This window comes from Rattus norvegicus, chromosome 15, assembly GCF_036323735.1.
Source record: "Rattus norvegicus strain BN/NHsdMcwi chromosome 15, GRCr8, whole genome shotgun sequence".
Lineage (NCBI taxonomy): Eukaryota > Metazoa > Chordata > Mammalia > Rodentia > Muridae > Rattus > Rattus norvegicus.
In genome coordinates, this window is record NC_086033.1 from 4,171,185 (window position 1) to 4,183,470 (window position 12,286).

Consider the following 12,286-nt stretch of genomic DNA (forward strand, 5'->3'; position numbering starts at 1 on the left):
TGAGAACACAGATGGGATGGGTTCTTCACCCATTTGTGGTTGGGATTAGTTTCCAGTAATCCTAACTCAGACCGAATCCCTTTACTCGGGGTAGATAGGCAAGTGCGTGAGCCCAGGAAAGGTTGGGGAAACATCTGGATGGGCTAGTAACACTGGCAATGTATTTATGACCTCAGCAGTAAGGTGCACGGCCGTTTTAGCTAATTATATCAATCTCTAATACGCAACCGGAGTCCCGCAGGCCTCAACAGTGCGGGTCGTGGAAGTCTGATCCGGCCACGACGCCTTGGTCTGGAGCGTGGAGAACCCGGTGCTTGGTGTAATGACTTCAGGCGCTGTGGGCGGGGTCAGGGGCGGGGCCGGGGCGGGTTCTGAGCTGGACTCCACCCACTTAGGGTCTGGCGCGGGCGGGCTGAGCGCTGCTTAAAGAGCGGTGCGGAGGCGCGCTGGGCGTACTGTCGCGCGCAGAGAGGCGGCACACGTGTCTCCCGGTGTGGGTTCTGAGTTTCACCCTACCCTTCAGGATCGAGAGATTGGCGTGGCCCCCAGACCCCTTTTGGTGTACGCTCACCCTGGCCTGTGTGAACGTGATCCTCGCAGTTCCCTGCGCTCAGGGAGCCAACTTGGTCAAGCAACTGTCCCGGGAGCGGCGCGCGGGGGGGTACCGGGCACTGCGCATGCGGAGCTCCAAATTCAAACAGCTGTGTCCAGGGCTGCAGGACGGGTGAACCCGGAGCTGCTGGAATTAGGGGACTCTTTCTCCTGGAGGTGGCCTTTCCAGAGCCATGGTGGACCGGGGTCCCTTACTCACCTCGGCCATCATATTCTACCTGGCCATCGGGGCGGCGATCTTCGAAGTGCTGGAGGAGCCACACTGGAAGGAGGCCAAGAAAAACTACTATACACAGAAACTGCATCTACTCAAGGAGTTTCCGTGCCTGAGTCAGGAGGGCCTGGACAAGATCCTACAGGTGAGCCGTCGGCCGCTGAACCCCCCACATGCACCTGAAGCTGTTGAGGCTATAGCGGTTTTGAAGGGGAGACTCCCTCTTACAGCTTCAGACAACCTCCTCACCCCAGCCCCAACCAGAGGTCCCGGGGTGGCGGGAGAAAACGTCCAATTAGGTGTCAGGTTGCAAAGATCTGTGTCTTTCGTCCAGGGGCAGGGAGATTACCCCACGCGCTCAGACTTGGTCAGAACCTAGTAAGTTCTGAGAATTCGGGGTTGACTCCAGCATGAACTGGGCCCCGCGGTGGCTCAGTGTGGGTGTGCGGGTGCCCCCCTCTTTGGAGGGAGGCTGTGGGGCGGATAAAGGAGTTTATCTTTCCTTGGAGACGCTCCCGGAGTCCGGGAGCAGAGCCGGGTGCCACCCCTAGCGTCTCCACCTCCCGCTGCAGGGCCGTTGCCGCGCCCGCTCGACCTTTCTTAACTTGAATACAGCAGAGGGCCCCCAGACCTGCTGTGAGCAAAAACATATCCGCCGGTCGCTGTACTTTGAGTGGGGCAGGGGGCTCGGACATGTCCTATGAACCACGGAGGAAGGCCTGTGGCTGGAATGCCCGGGACGCTCCCAGGCTTCCGTGAAGTCTTACCAAACTGATAAATCCCTCAAGGAATCGGAATTGAGCTTTGTCAAAGCAGCAGGTTGCACAAATGAACACCCAAATCCAGGTAGTGCCCTTTTAGGGTGCGAGGATAGCGTGGGTGAGGGGAAGTTTCCCTGATGTTGGCTTGTGAAGTCTCTTATCTGAGAGTGCACACACCCAGTAGACCATTGACCTCACCATGGTAAACTTGGCTGACCATCTCAGCTGGAACCTTGAGCCAACTTGGGGTCAGAGGTTCCTCTCTGTTTCTTGAAGGCTCAGCCCCAACCATCCATCCATCCCTGTGTTCATGGTCTTCTATCAATAACAGGATTAAACTGGAAGCAGGGAGTAGATTGTTCAAGTCATTACAGATCTGATCGGGTACATTTAGTGGACATCACCTCCCCATTTCTTTCTCGGTCCAGCCTCAGTTAACCTGTTTTGTAAAATGGGAACAAACCCATCTTTATCTTTGTCCGGCCCTGGACTACTGTAACGTTGAAAACCGAGAAAGCCTGAACACATCTTACTGGTACTACCTGCCTCCTAATCGCAGATGGACACTCACAGAGACATTTTAGGTGCCTGGGGGATCCTGGGCTCTGCAGAGAATTGCCCTCGGGAGGCCTGTGGGACAGGTTTACACCGCCAGGTGTGTGGTTGCACCTGATCTGTCCCCAATGTTTAGGATTTGGGGCCCGGGCGGGAGGTTTGCATGGTAATGAGGCGAGTTTCAAAAGATTCCTAGTTGGTCTAGCTGCTCTTCCATGGGGTTCAGGAGAGATCCACACCCTCTGATGGATGTCTGCTGCAATCTGGGCTTGCTGAGGAGGAAGAAGGTACTCAGGGTGTGATTACCTTGACAATATCTCTGGAGGGGAGTTTTTGTGTGGTTTGCCCTGGGGGGCTTTGTTTTGGGGAGGGGAGGACGGTAAGGCTCCAGCTACCCTCGAAGTCTCCCCTCCCTGCTGCTCCTCCCGCCAGGGCAGGGGAAGGAAGGAAAGTATTCAAGGCTAAATGTGGGAAAATAAACTTCAAAACACAGGGAGAAGGGAAGGGGGGCGGTGTTCAGGGGGTTACGCAGCCTGGTTCCTCTGGTGGGGTGGCTTTACTGGCCAGGCGGTTTCCGTAGGGTGTTTGAAACGACAAAATGCCCATTATTTTAAGGTCTCGTCTGTCAGGAGTCCCTCCACCCCCAAAGTGGATAGGTAACTTAGAAAAAAAGTTCGAGCAACATCAGGTCAATGTGATTTGGAGAAGATTCTAAGATGCTTGCTTGAATGGACAAGGACAGTCTGACACACACACACACACACACACACACACACACACACACACACACACCCTCCCCTGTAAAAAAAGAACAACCTTGTCAACCGGGCAAATTCCCTCTTTTCAAAGGAAAAAACCCAAGAAATGAAAATGGACCAATGAAAGCATTTGCCAGCCTCAGCTTAATCTGCAAAAATCTGCCTCTCTCGGCTTTCTGATCTGTGTCTTGGGGCGCTGCCTCAGGCCTCAGGAAATTGGTTTAAGGAAAAAATGAAAACTCCAAAATCTTCCTTCTCGTTTGGCTGCCTGGGTATTTTCCACCTGAGGTTCTGGGTTTTAGCCCTGGTCATCACAAAGCCCCTTAGTTGAAAATTCCTGGGGTGGGAGTGGGAGGTAGCTATGCCTGGGCGGGGGGTTGGGTTTACTGCTGCAAACCGTGGGCTGTATAGTCAAAAGCACAGAAAAAAAGGACATAGTCTAGTCCTCCCTCCCCTGCTTATGCTGTGGTTGAGCCGTGCCACACACAGGCTGCCCTGCATCCACCAACCCGGGACCCCACAGCTGCCCTCCTTGCCTCCAAACGATCCAAACGCCCACCCAAGTAATAAACTGCACTGAATTATTACAGTTGTTGTTTTAAGTCAGGGTTTCAGGTAGCTCAGGCTGGCCTGGAACTCTCTTTGTAGCAGAGGGTGACCTTGAGTCCTTCAACCTTCACCTCTTACTGTGAATGCAGTGCTGAACCTAGAACCCTGGACACTTGACCCCACCGAGACATCCCCAGCTCTTATTTTGGTTGTTTTAAACGAATCTTTATTTGTTGTGTTTATTTATTTATGGAAGCAGAGTCTCATTCTGTAGCTCTGTCTGTCCCGGATTTGGACCAGACTGGCCTTGAACTCACACAGATCCATCTGCTTCTGCCTCCCAAGTCCCGCGGTTAAAGATGCATATGTTTAGCTGATTTTGGTGATCTAGACAGGGTTCCGGAGTGCAGCATGCCTTTGAACTCATAACACGCTGCCTCGGCCCCTTGAGATTATAGGCGTGTGCCTCCGTGTTTGGGATCACTGGATTTTTGGTGGCTGGTTATCCTAACTGTTTAAGTATTTTCCTTTAAAAAAAAAAAACAAAACTCGGCAAGTCAAGTTAGCTTTGTAGTGCATGTACTGTATTGGGCACTGCGGTTAAAATTATCCTTATTCTGTGGGGAGACATAGCTGTTATTGCTCTCTGGCGAGGGCATTTCCTCATCAAACCAGTTAACTTACTTTAGCCTCAATGTCCTCATCTGCAAAATGAGCAGTTTGGTAAAGCTCCAGGAAGGGGCACGAACAGAAGAAGCAGGAAGGTTCTTGCTGCTAGCATTTACTGAGTTTTATGGTGTGCTCTCTGAGGAAGGCATCTCGCCAAGAACCCTACCTGCTTGCTTCAGGTGCTTTGTGGTGACCTCATGCATTAAGATAAGGTAACTGACACCTGGGGAAGTTAAAGTGGCCACAAGGACAACAGCTTCAGGCTTGGAGGTGTCCCCCACACTTTATCCACCTTTGCCAGCCCACTGCAGGAGGACTGCTGTCTCTAAGTGAGCTGAGTTAATTGGTTCAGCTTGCCTTGACTGCTGGGAAATTCTATTTCTTTGTTTGCCCTGGAACAGGCACAGAATCTTCTCCGGTATGGCTGCCTGGCTGACTTGGCGCTGTCTCGGTCACTGACACCCTTCAGCCCTGCATGGCTGTTTTTGGAAGTCCCTCTTTCTTCTCCTTCCCCCAAAGCTGAGGACTGAGTTGAATGGACGGGCCGACAGCTCATCTAAGTCTTTTAGGGAGAGAAGGTTAAACAAACGGTGTTAAGGCATCCATACAGAGGCGTCTTAATATGGGATTAAGTCTAGCTAGGTAGGAAGAGCTCTCAGGAGGTCAAGTCAGTGGAGAATGGACTGGGGGGCGGGGAGGGGAGCCAACAGGCTTCTTGACAGGATCCCATGTCCCACTGTCTACTGGGTCTGGAACAGGGTGGCAAATCTTGTTTTCTGCTCTGGTACCCCAGAGTGAGCCCTGGGTTTCCCTGGACAGCTGGTATGGCTGACCCATTCTGAAAAACCGCTTGGATCCTGATGATCACTTTCCCACCCAAACTCTAAAATTCGATTTTTGTTTTTTGTTTGTTCTGGCACGTGAACTGGAATGGAGGCCTCCCGTGAGTTAGACCAGTGCTCTCCCACCGAGCTACAGGGCCCATTCTCTCCACGCTTCCTACCACATTCTAGGGGTGTTCAGGTATACCTCCTTACATGGCTAAACCCTTAAATACACCCCAGTTTTGAAATTCTAACACCTGTTCTAACACTAATCCTCCCCCAAAGTTATGAAAAACAAAACTGTGGACTGTTTAATGACTTCAGACCAAAATGTTTAAAACGAGGACTATTGAAAGGTTTAGAGAAAAACTGGTCTGAGCCCTGTTTAGGGGAACAGAGGGGTTAATTCCAGTACTCACCTTGTTTCAAGCCACAGTAGACACTGTAAGGCCCACTGATCTCCTTGTCCACCTTTGATATAGGAGTCAGTAAGTCTTTGAAGCATTGATCTAACCTGGCTTGAATTCTCACGGTCTAGAACTGCAGAGCTGGAAAGTGGGTAAATTTGTTTTCTAAGAAGAAATAGAGGGCTGGAGAGATGGCTCAGTGGTTAAGAGCACCGACTGCTCTTCCAGAGGTCCTGAGTTCAATTCCCAGCAACCACATGGTGGCTCACAACCATCTGTAAAGAGATCCGATGCCCTCTTCTGGTGTATCTGAAGACAGCTACAGTGTACTTATATATAATAAATGAATAAATCTTAAAAAAAAAAAGAAATAGAAAGACAACTCCCTCCCTCCCTCCCTCCCTCCCTCCCTCCCTCCCTTCCTTCCTTCCTTCCTTCCTTCTTTCCTTGTTCTTTGAAACAGGGTTTCTCCGTGTAGCTCTGGCCGAGCTGGAACTCACTCTGTAGACCAGGCTGACCTGAAGTGAGAGATCTCTGCCTGCCTCTGTCCCCTAAGTGCTGAGACCACCACACCCCTGGGCCAAGCCATTAGAAAGGACAACCATTTCTAATGGCTCAGCTTTTCTTAAGTTGAAGGGAAAAAAAAGCAAACAAACAAACAAACAAACAAACAAAAAACCGAAGCAAACAAGAAAACCCCCACAACACTACTTCAAAAAGTCTGCCTTAGTTAACTTGTACCAGTTAGAGTTTCACCCGCTAAAGCGAATTTTTATTAAGCTCTCTCGGGAGTTTTAATGGAGCCATTAGCAGGGTTAGATGACACAGTCACGGAGAACCATCCCGTGAGGGAGAAATTTGCATGCACTGGAAAGTTGAAAGTTTCCTGAAGGTGGCCTGCAGGAGGTGGTGATTGTCACCTCTAAGTATTTTCCTGGGGTTTTGCCCCATTTATAGGCTGGTGTTTAAGAGAAACTCAGCTCCTTGGGTTTTGAACATTGTGTTTGGCTGGCCCTGACCTGCAGCCAAAGGCTTTCATCTTGAACTTGGCAGTTTGCTGTCAAATTGGTCTCAGCCTCTTTACTCTGTGTGAGTTTGTGTTTGGGGGGGGGGTGCAGAAGAGCTAGGCTTCTGAGAAAGAACCCCTGGGAGAGTCTTGATATGGGGTGATGTAAGGCCAGAACTGGGGATGCTCCAGAGAGAAGTGAGGTGGATAAACCGTCAGGAAGCGTGGGAAGAGATCCATGTCTTCCGTTGTTTGCTGAGTCCCTGTGACTTGTCTGTGTCCATTGCTCTCCCTGCTCAGCCCTGCGTGGGGTCTGAAGTGACTTGGGTTTTTACACATTTGGGAGTGTCTGCAGCCACGTGACCAGCGGGAGGACGGGGCCCTAGTCACACCATGAAACTCTTGTTTCGTGTACACGGTGTACACACAGCTTGTGAGTGGTTTTATGGATTGTAGTACGCCCACGCCGTGGTTCAACGCGTGAGGTCAAGTATAGAATTTTCCACTCGGGATGTCCCTTTAGTACTTATTCAGAAAGGTTTGACTTTTGGAATGTTTTAGGATTTTAGAGAAAGGATGGCCATCCTGTTCAGGACTGTATGGGGTGTTCCATGCGCAGACATAGTGAACTTCTTGTTTGGTTATTGTAAAGAATCAGAAAGACTTGTAAGAGTGGTGGGTCTTCAATCCCAGCACTCGGGAAGCAGAGGCAGGAGGATTTCTGAGTTTGAGGCCAGCCTGGGGTACAGAGTGAGTTCCAGGGCTTGTATAGCCAGGGCTACACAGAGAAACTCTGTCTCAAAAACAAACAAACAAACAAAACCAAACAAGAAACCTTGCACATTATTTTGTGTGTGTGGACGGCCCTAAAGCACACACACTATGGCCATGCCGTTGAGGTCAGAGGACACAAGTTGACCGTTCTTCCACCATGTGAGTCAGGCTGGTCAGCAAGTGTCTTACCCACTAGCTTAGTGCACAAGGCCTTAGTGCATGCTAGACACATAGACCATACCAGTGAGCTGCTTTCTCAGCTCTGAATTTATTATTCATTCATTTATTTGTTTGTTTTTAGTTTTTTTTAAAAGGCAGGGTCTAGACTCCAAGACTACCTACCCTTGTATGATGTGCACCTGACTACAGACACAGACACAGACACACACACACAACACAGACAGACAGGCACACACACACACACACACAACACAGACAGACACACACACAGTTTCACACACAGACACACACACACACACAGTTTCACACACAGACACACACACAACACACACACAGTTTCACACACAGTCACACAAAGACACACACACAGTGTCACACAGACAGACAGATGACAGACAGACAGACACACATAATTAAAACATGTCAAATGTTCTCTCTTCAGCAGTTTTGTGTATCCCTGAGTGATAGCTAGGTTCTCAGTGCTGTGACTCAGATCTGTGTTAATAACCCTTTCTTTTTGTAGAACTGAAACTTCCCACTAATCTGCACCTCCACCTCACCTTTTCCACCCAGCCACTAGTAAACCGCCATTATGCTTTCTGTTTATGAATTTACTGCCCTCAGACATGTTGGCTAGATTAAATCATGCAGTGTTTGTCTTTTGATGTATAACATGGCCCGGCCATTGGGAAATAGTATGGAGGTCCTGTCAACAGTTAAAAATAGTCCTGCCACACAATGTGCTCATCGAGCTTCTGGGTCTATATCAACCCAATTTGTTTGCATTCTATTTTTACCGTGATGAGAACGGAACCCCAAGCCTGGCATATGCTAAGCAAATGGCACTCTCGCCAAGCCACATCCCAACTGTCAACTGAGTATTGGATTTTATTGTCATTCTTTTATGTGTATGGGCACCTTAACTCCATGTATGTCTGTGCATCATGAGGAAGGCAGCAGAGGGCCTCAGGTTCCCTTAACTGGAGTTACAGATGCTCACAGGGTGCTGTGTGGCTGCTGGGACTTAAACCCTTGTCCTTCTGGAAGAGCAGCCAGTCTATTCTGCCGCTATTCTGAATTCAACCATTGAGCCGACTCTCCAACCCCTCAATGGAATATTGGAGCTACACGAAGGGGCTGGGAGAGGAGAGAGTGGATCTTCCTCTTCCCAAGTCCCCAGAGAGGTATAATTTAATTTAGCATGATGGTACTTGAGGTGCAGCACAGGCCAGGGAGGTGAGGGTCAGATGGCAGAGCCTTGTGAATGTAGCCAAGGAATTTGAACTCCATCAAATGTTTGCCATTTTCAAGTAGGGGTGGGGGGGAATGGATAACATTACAGAAAGTTCCCTCCTTCTTCACAGCCATTTACAACTTGCAAACAGTGGAATATTCTGACTGAAATTAAATTTCCGTAGGCTGAGCCCACTCACTTTGTGAGCCTTCTGATAAGGACTCCTCCTCCTTCCTTTTAGCTTCTGGTGAAATGGAGTGTGGCTTTCCCCCAGAACACCCATAGAGTCTTCAGCCCTTTATTCACCCCAGACCTCTGTTAAGGTGCCTCTTTCCCTGTGCAGGTCCGTGTGTGGGATCGATCGTCTACCTTGACACTCCACTCCAGGCTACCTTTCCCGTTTGTCCTTCGTGTCCTTTTGTGGAAAAGGATGGATTACTGAAGCTCTTGTTTTGAAGCCTTTTATAGGCTTACACCCCAATCTCCGAGTAACCAGAAACCATAATAGGGCAGAGAGGGGGCCTTCTCTTGCTGTGTAGAAAACCCTCAAAAAAAAAAAACACACACAAAACCAAAAAACCCAGAGGGTCTTGAGCCCTTGAGCGTAGTGTCGCTGGGGAGAGGAAATTGCACCGGGGTGGTGGAGTGAGGGGAAATGCGGGCTGACGTGCTGAGTGATAGGCCACACATGGTGGAGGCTGAAGGGGAGGACACGGTACAGGGCCTTGGAGGTTTCAGTTGCCATTTCCGGAAGTCTGTAGAAGAACCCTCTCTCTGGGGGAGTCAGGCTCTGCAGGAAGCTCTCAGCCTCTGCCCTCAGGGGAACCCTGGTCTGCAGGAGAAAGAATGGGAAGGTCGGTGTTAGTGAGTGTACCTGGAATATCCAGCCATCCATCATGGACACATGGGTTTTTCTTCTCTGACTTAGAAGAAAGGGTGGTGAACCAGTGTGGCTAGAAGGCCTGTGAGCATCCCGTGGGCTCCTGCTTGCTATGCCAGGCAAGGGACTGACTGGCACATTTTCTGTATCCCTAGAACTATGGGCCAGGACTCACTGCTGTCCTCCTTGGACAGCAAAGTCAAGGGCTGAGGCTCGCTCTCCAGTCAACCAAGCCTTGGTCTTGCCCATGAGTAGTCAGTAGAGCTAGTGACTGGAGAACAGGTGTGGGCAAGGAGGAGAAGAGACTATTACTAAGAATTTCCTTGGCCGTGAGCTGGGAGAACCACTGACACGTACTGTCTTTCCGTAACAGGCGCCACCATCGCCTCACAGGAAAGCAGCCGCAGGACAGAATAGACCACTGTGGTGGTCTTCACTGTCAAGTTGGCTGGCTTTAGAACTGCCGTTGAAACACACCTCTGGGTGTATCTAAGTGTTTCCGGAAAGATTCAGCTGATCTGGGAAGACACCCCTGAATACAGGCAACCCCTTTAAAAATTATTTGTATCTTTTATAGGTACACAAAGTTTTGTACATATGAATGTTTTGCCTGCATGGATGTGTGTGCACCATGTGCGTGTCTGGTGCTCTGCCCACAGAAGTCAGGAGAACGCTTCAGGTCTAGAACTGTGCTTATGGATGGCTGTGAGCCACCATGTCAGTTCTTGGGATTGAACCTGGGGTCTCTGCAAAAGCAACAAGTGCTCTTCACCACCGAGCCACTCCCTCCGGCCCCGAAGACCCTCCCTGTCTTAAGTTTTTGTTAGGTATTTTGTAACATTGGTGAGAAAGGTAAAATGGTATCAGAAATGAAGAATGTAGAAAGAGTTCTGAGCTATAGGCTAGAGAAGCCCCAGATGCTTTCTGTAAGCCGGAGTTACGTGGGCCATTTTGGTAGAGTTTGGAAGACCAAATGCCAATGTCTTCTATGCCATGATGGACTATATGCTCTTGACCTATGAAAGCCAATGTCTTCTATGCCGTCTTGGGCCATATGCTCTTGACCTGTGAAAGCCACGAAGCCCTTCTTCCTAAAGTTGTTGTCAGGTATTTGGTTGCAGCAACAAGAAAACTAACCAAGACAGCCACAGTCTCCCTTGCGACTAGGAGAATGATGAAGACCCAGTCTTCATGCTTGGAACCACTTTGCTGTGTGTTCTGTTTGTGTTGATGGTCAATGAAACAAAGGGAGGCTGAGAAATGGAAATGGAAATACGCCGCACAGGCCTGGTGTCTCAGAACCTTTTGGTGCACAGGCCTAAGCATTCAGAGTGGTGATGGGTGTGGCCATGAACAGTCTGTCTCCTCCTTTCGATTCAACAGTGGTACTCCGCTGTATCAGTGCTTACAACATGCAACAGAGGACCTAAGTATCAGCTGCTCTCCGTACCCCCTTTCTCTGGGCATCTTGTCCCTGACTGACCCACAGCCTCTCCTTGCATTGCGTTCTTAATCTAGAGACTGGTGACAAGGGGGTTGGGGATTTAGCTCAGTGGTAGAGCGCTTGCCTAGGAAGCGCAAGGCCCTGGGTTCGGTCCCCAGCTCCGAAAAAAAAAAAAAAAAAAGAACTGAAAAGAAAGAGACTGATGACAAGGAGGATGATGAAATCCAGCAAGCCCTTCTTCATGCCGCCCACCATTTTCTTCTCCTTCCAAATCAACTCAATTCACTCCCTGATGGTTATAATCAATGCTTAAAAAATATGTCTTCTCCCTTCTAGTCTCAAGCCTTGCTTAAATCTTTCCTCCCAGAGAAACCTGGCTCCAGGTAGCTTCAGGACCATCTTCCTTAGGTAGTGACGATGCAGGGTTGGCGGCCACATTGGACCTTCCCTAGAGTCAAGACAGTACCAGCACTCTTGGCTCTCTTGGTGGCCAGGGCTCTTTGGTTAGCTTTGCAATATGCATTCTTTTTTTCTCTTACCCATCTAAATATTTAGGCTTCATGCTGAAATATTTAGGTAGGACTGTGTACTTCTGGCTGTTGTCACCCACTCCCCCGTGCCCTACTGTAATCTGACTGCAGCTGTTTAATCAAGTCCTTCTTCCTACCAAGGAGGACACTTGTCCTAAGCCTGTGAGAACCTATGCAGGACAGTTGGCGGAAGGACTAGCTTGGCTCTATTGTGTAACTTGGAGACTGACCCTGTAGGCCACCAGGAATCTTACCAGCCTCATCTGGGGGGCTGCACACCTCAGGGCTCCTGTACTTGTCTGAATTGACCTATACTTGGGGAAGGGGAAAGGAAATCTTCGTTTGTGCTGTGTGACCCTGGCCAGATTTATTACATCATCCATTTATGAAGGATTGGAGTGCCTTTAAGTTAGACCATAAGGACCCGACACGGTCCATCTCCCTGTCCCCAGACTTGTGTGATAAGGCTCAGTTCTCAAGATGTCCAGTGCAAAGGTAAGCACTTGCTTCATGTTCTGTCAGGCCCAGGTTCTAGGTGGCCTGCACCTTTTCAGGACAGTCTGATGAGGAAGAGGCCAGGGCTCTCGAAAGATTAAAGTGAGGTGACTTTAGCCAGGTAGAGCTGCCTTGATCACTCACAGGCTTTGTGGTCTATGTTTACGATAGTGAGATGGGCAGGCAGGTTAAGGTGCTCACTCCCAAGTCTGATAAAGGCCTGCGAGAGAACCGACTCCTGAAAGTTGTTCTCTGACCTCGCACACTTGTGCCATGACGTGAACACGCCCATACGACAATAAAAAAAATGTAAACGCAATAAAAAGGGTTTATTCCCGTGCTAGATAGTTTTATGTTAACTTGACATAAGCTAGGGTCATTTGGGAAGAGGGAA

General features: G+C 49.5%; 1 protein-coding gene across 1 annotated transcript in view; it reads left to right on the plus strand.

Moving 5' to 3' along the window:
- Positions 1–440: 440 nt before the first annotated feature.
- Kcnk5 (potassium two pore domain channel subfamily K member 5) overlaps positions 441–12,286 on the plus strand; it is a 42,272-nt gene continuing 30,426 nt past the window's right edge. Inside the window, exon 1 of the mRNA NM_001039516.2 lies at positions 441–971. Within this exon, the coding sequence (NP_001034605.1) occupies positions 786–971 (186 nt within the window). The 5' untranslated portion in view covers positions 441–785. The remainder of the gene's footprint in view (positions 972–12,286) is intronic.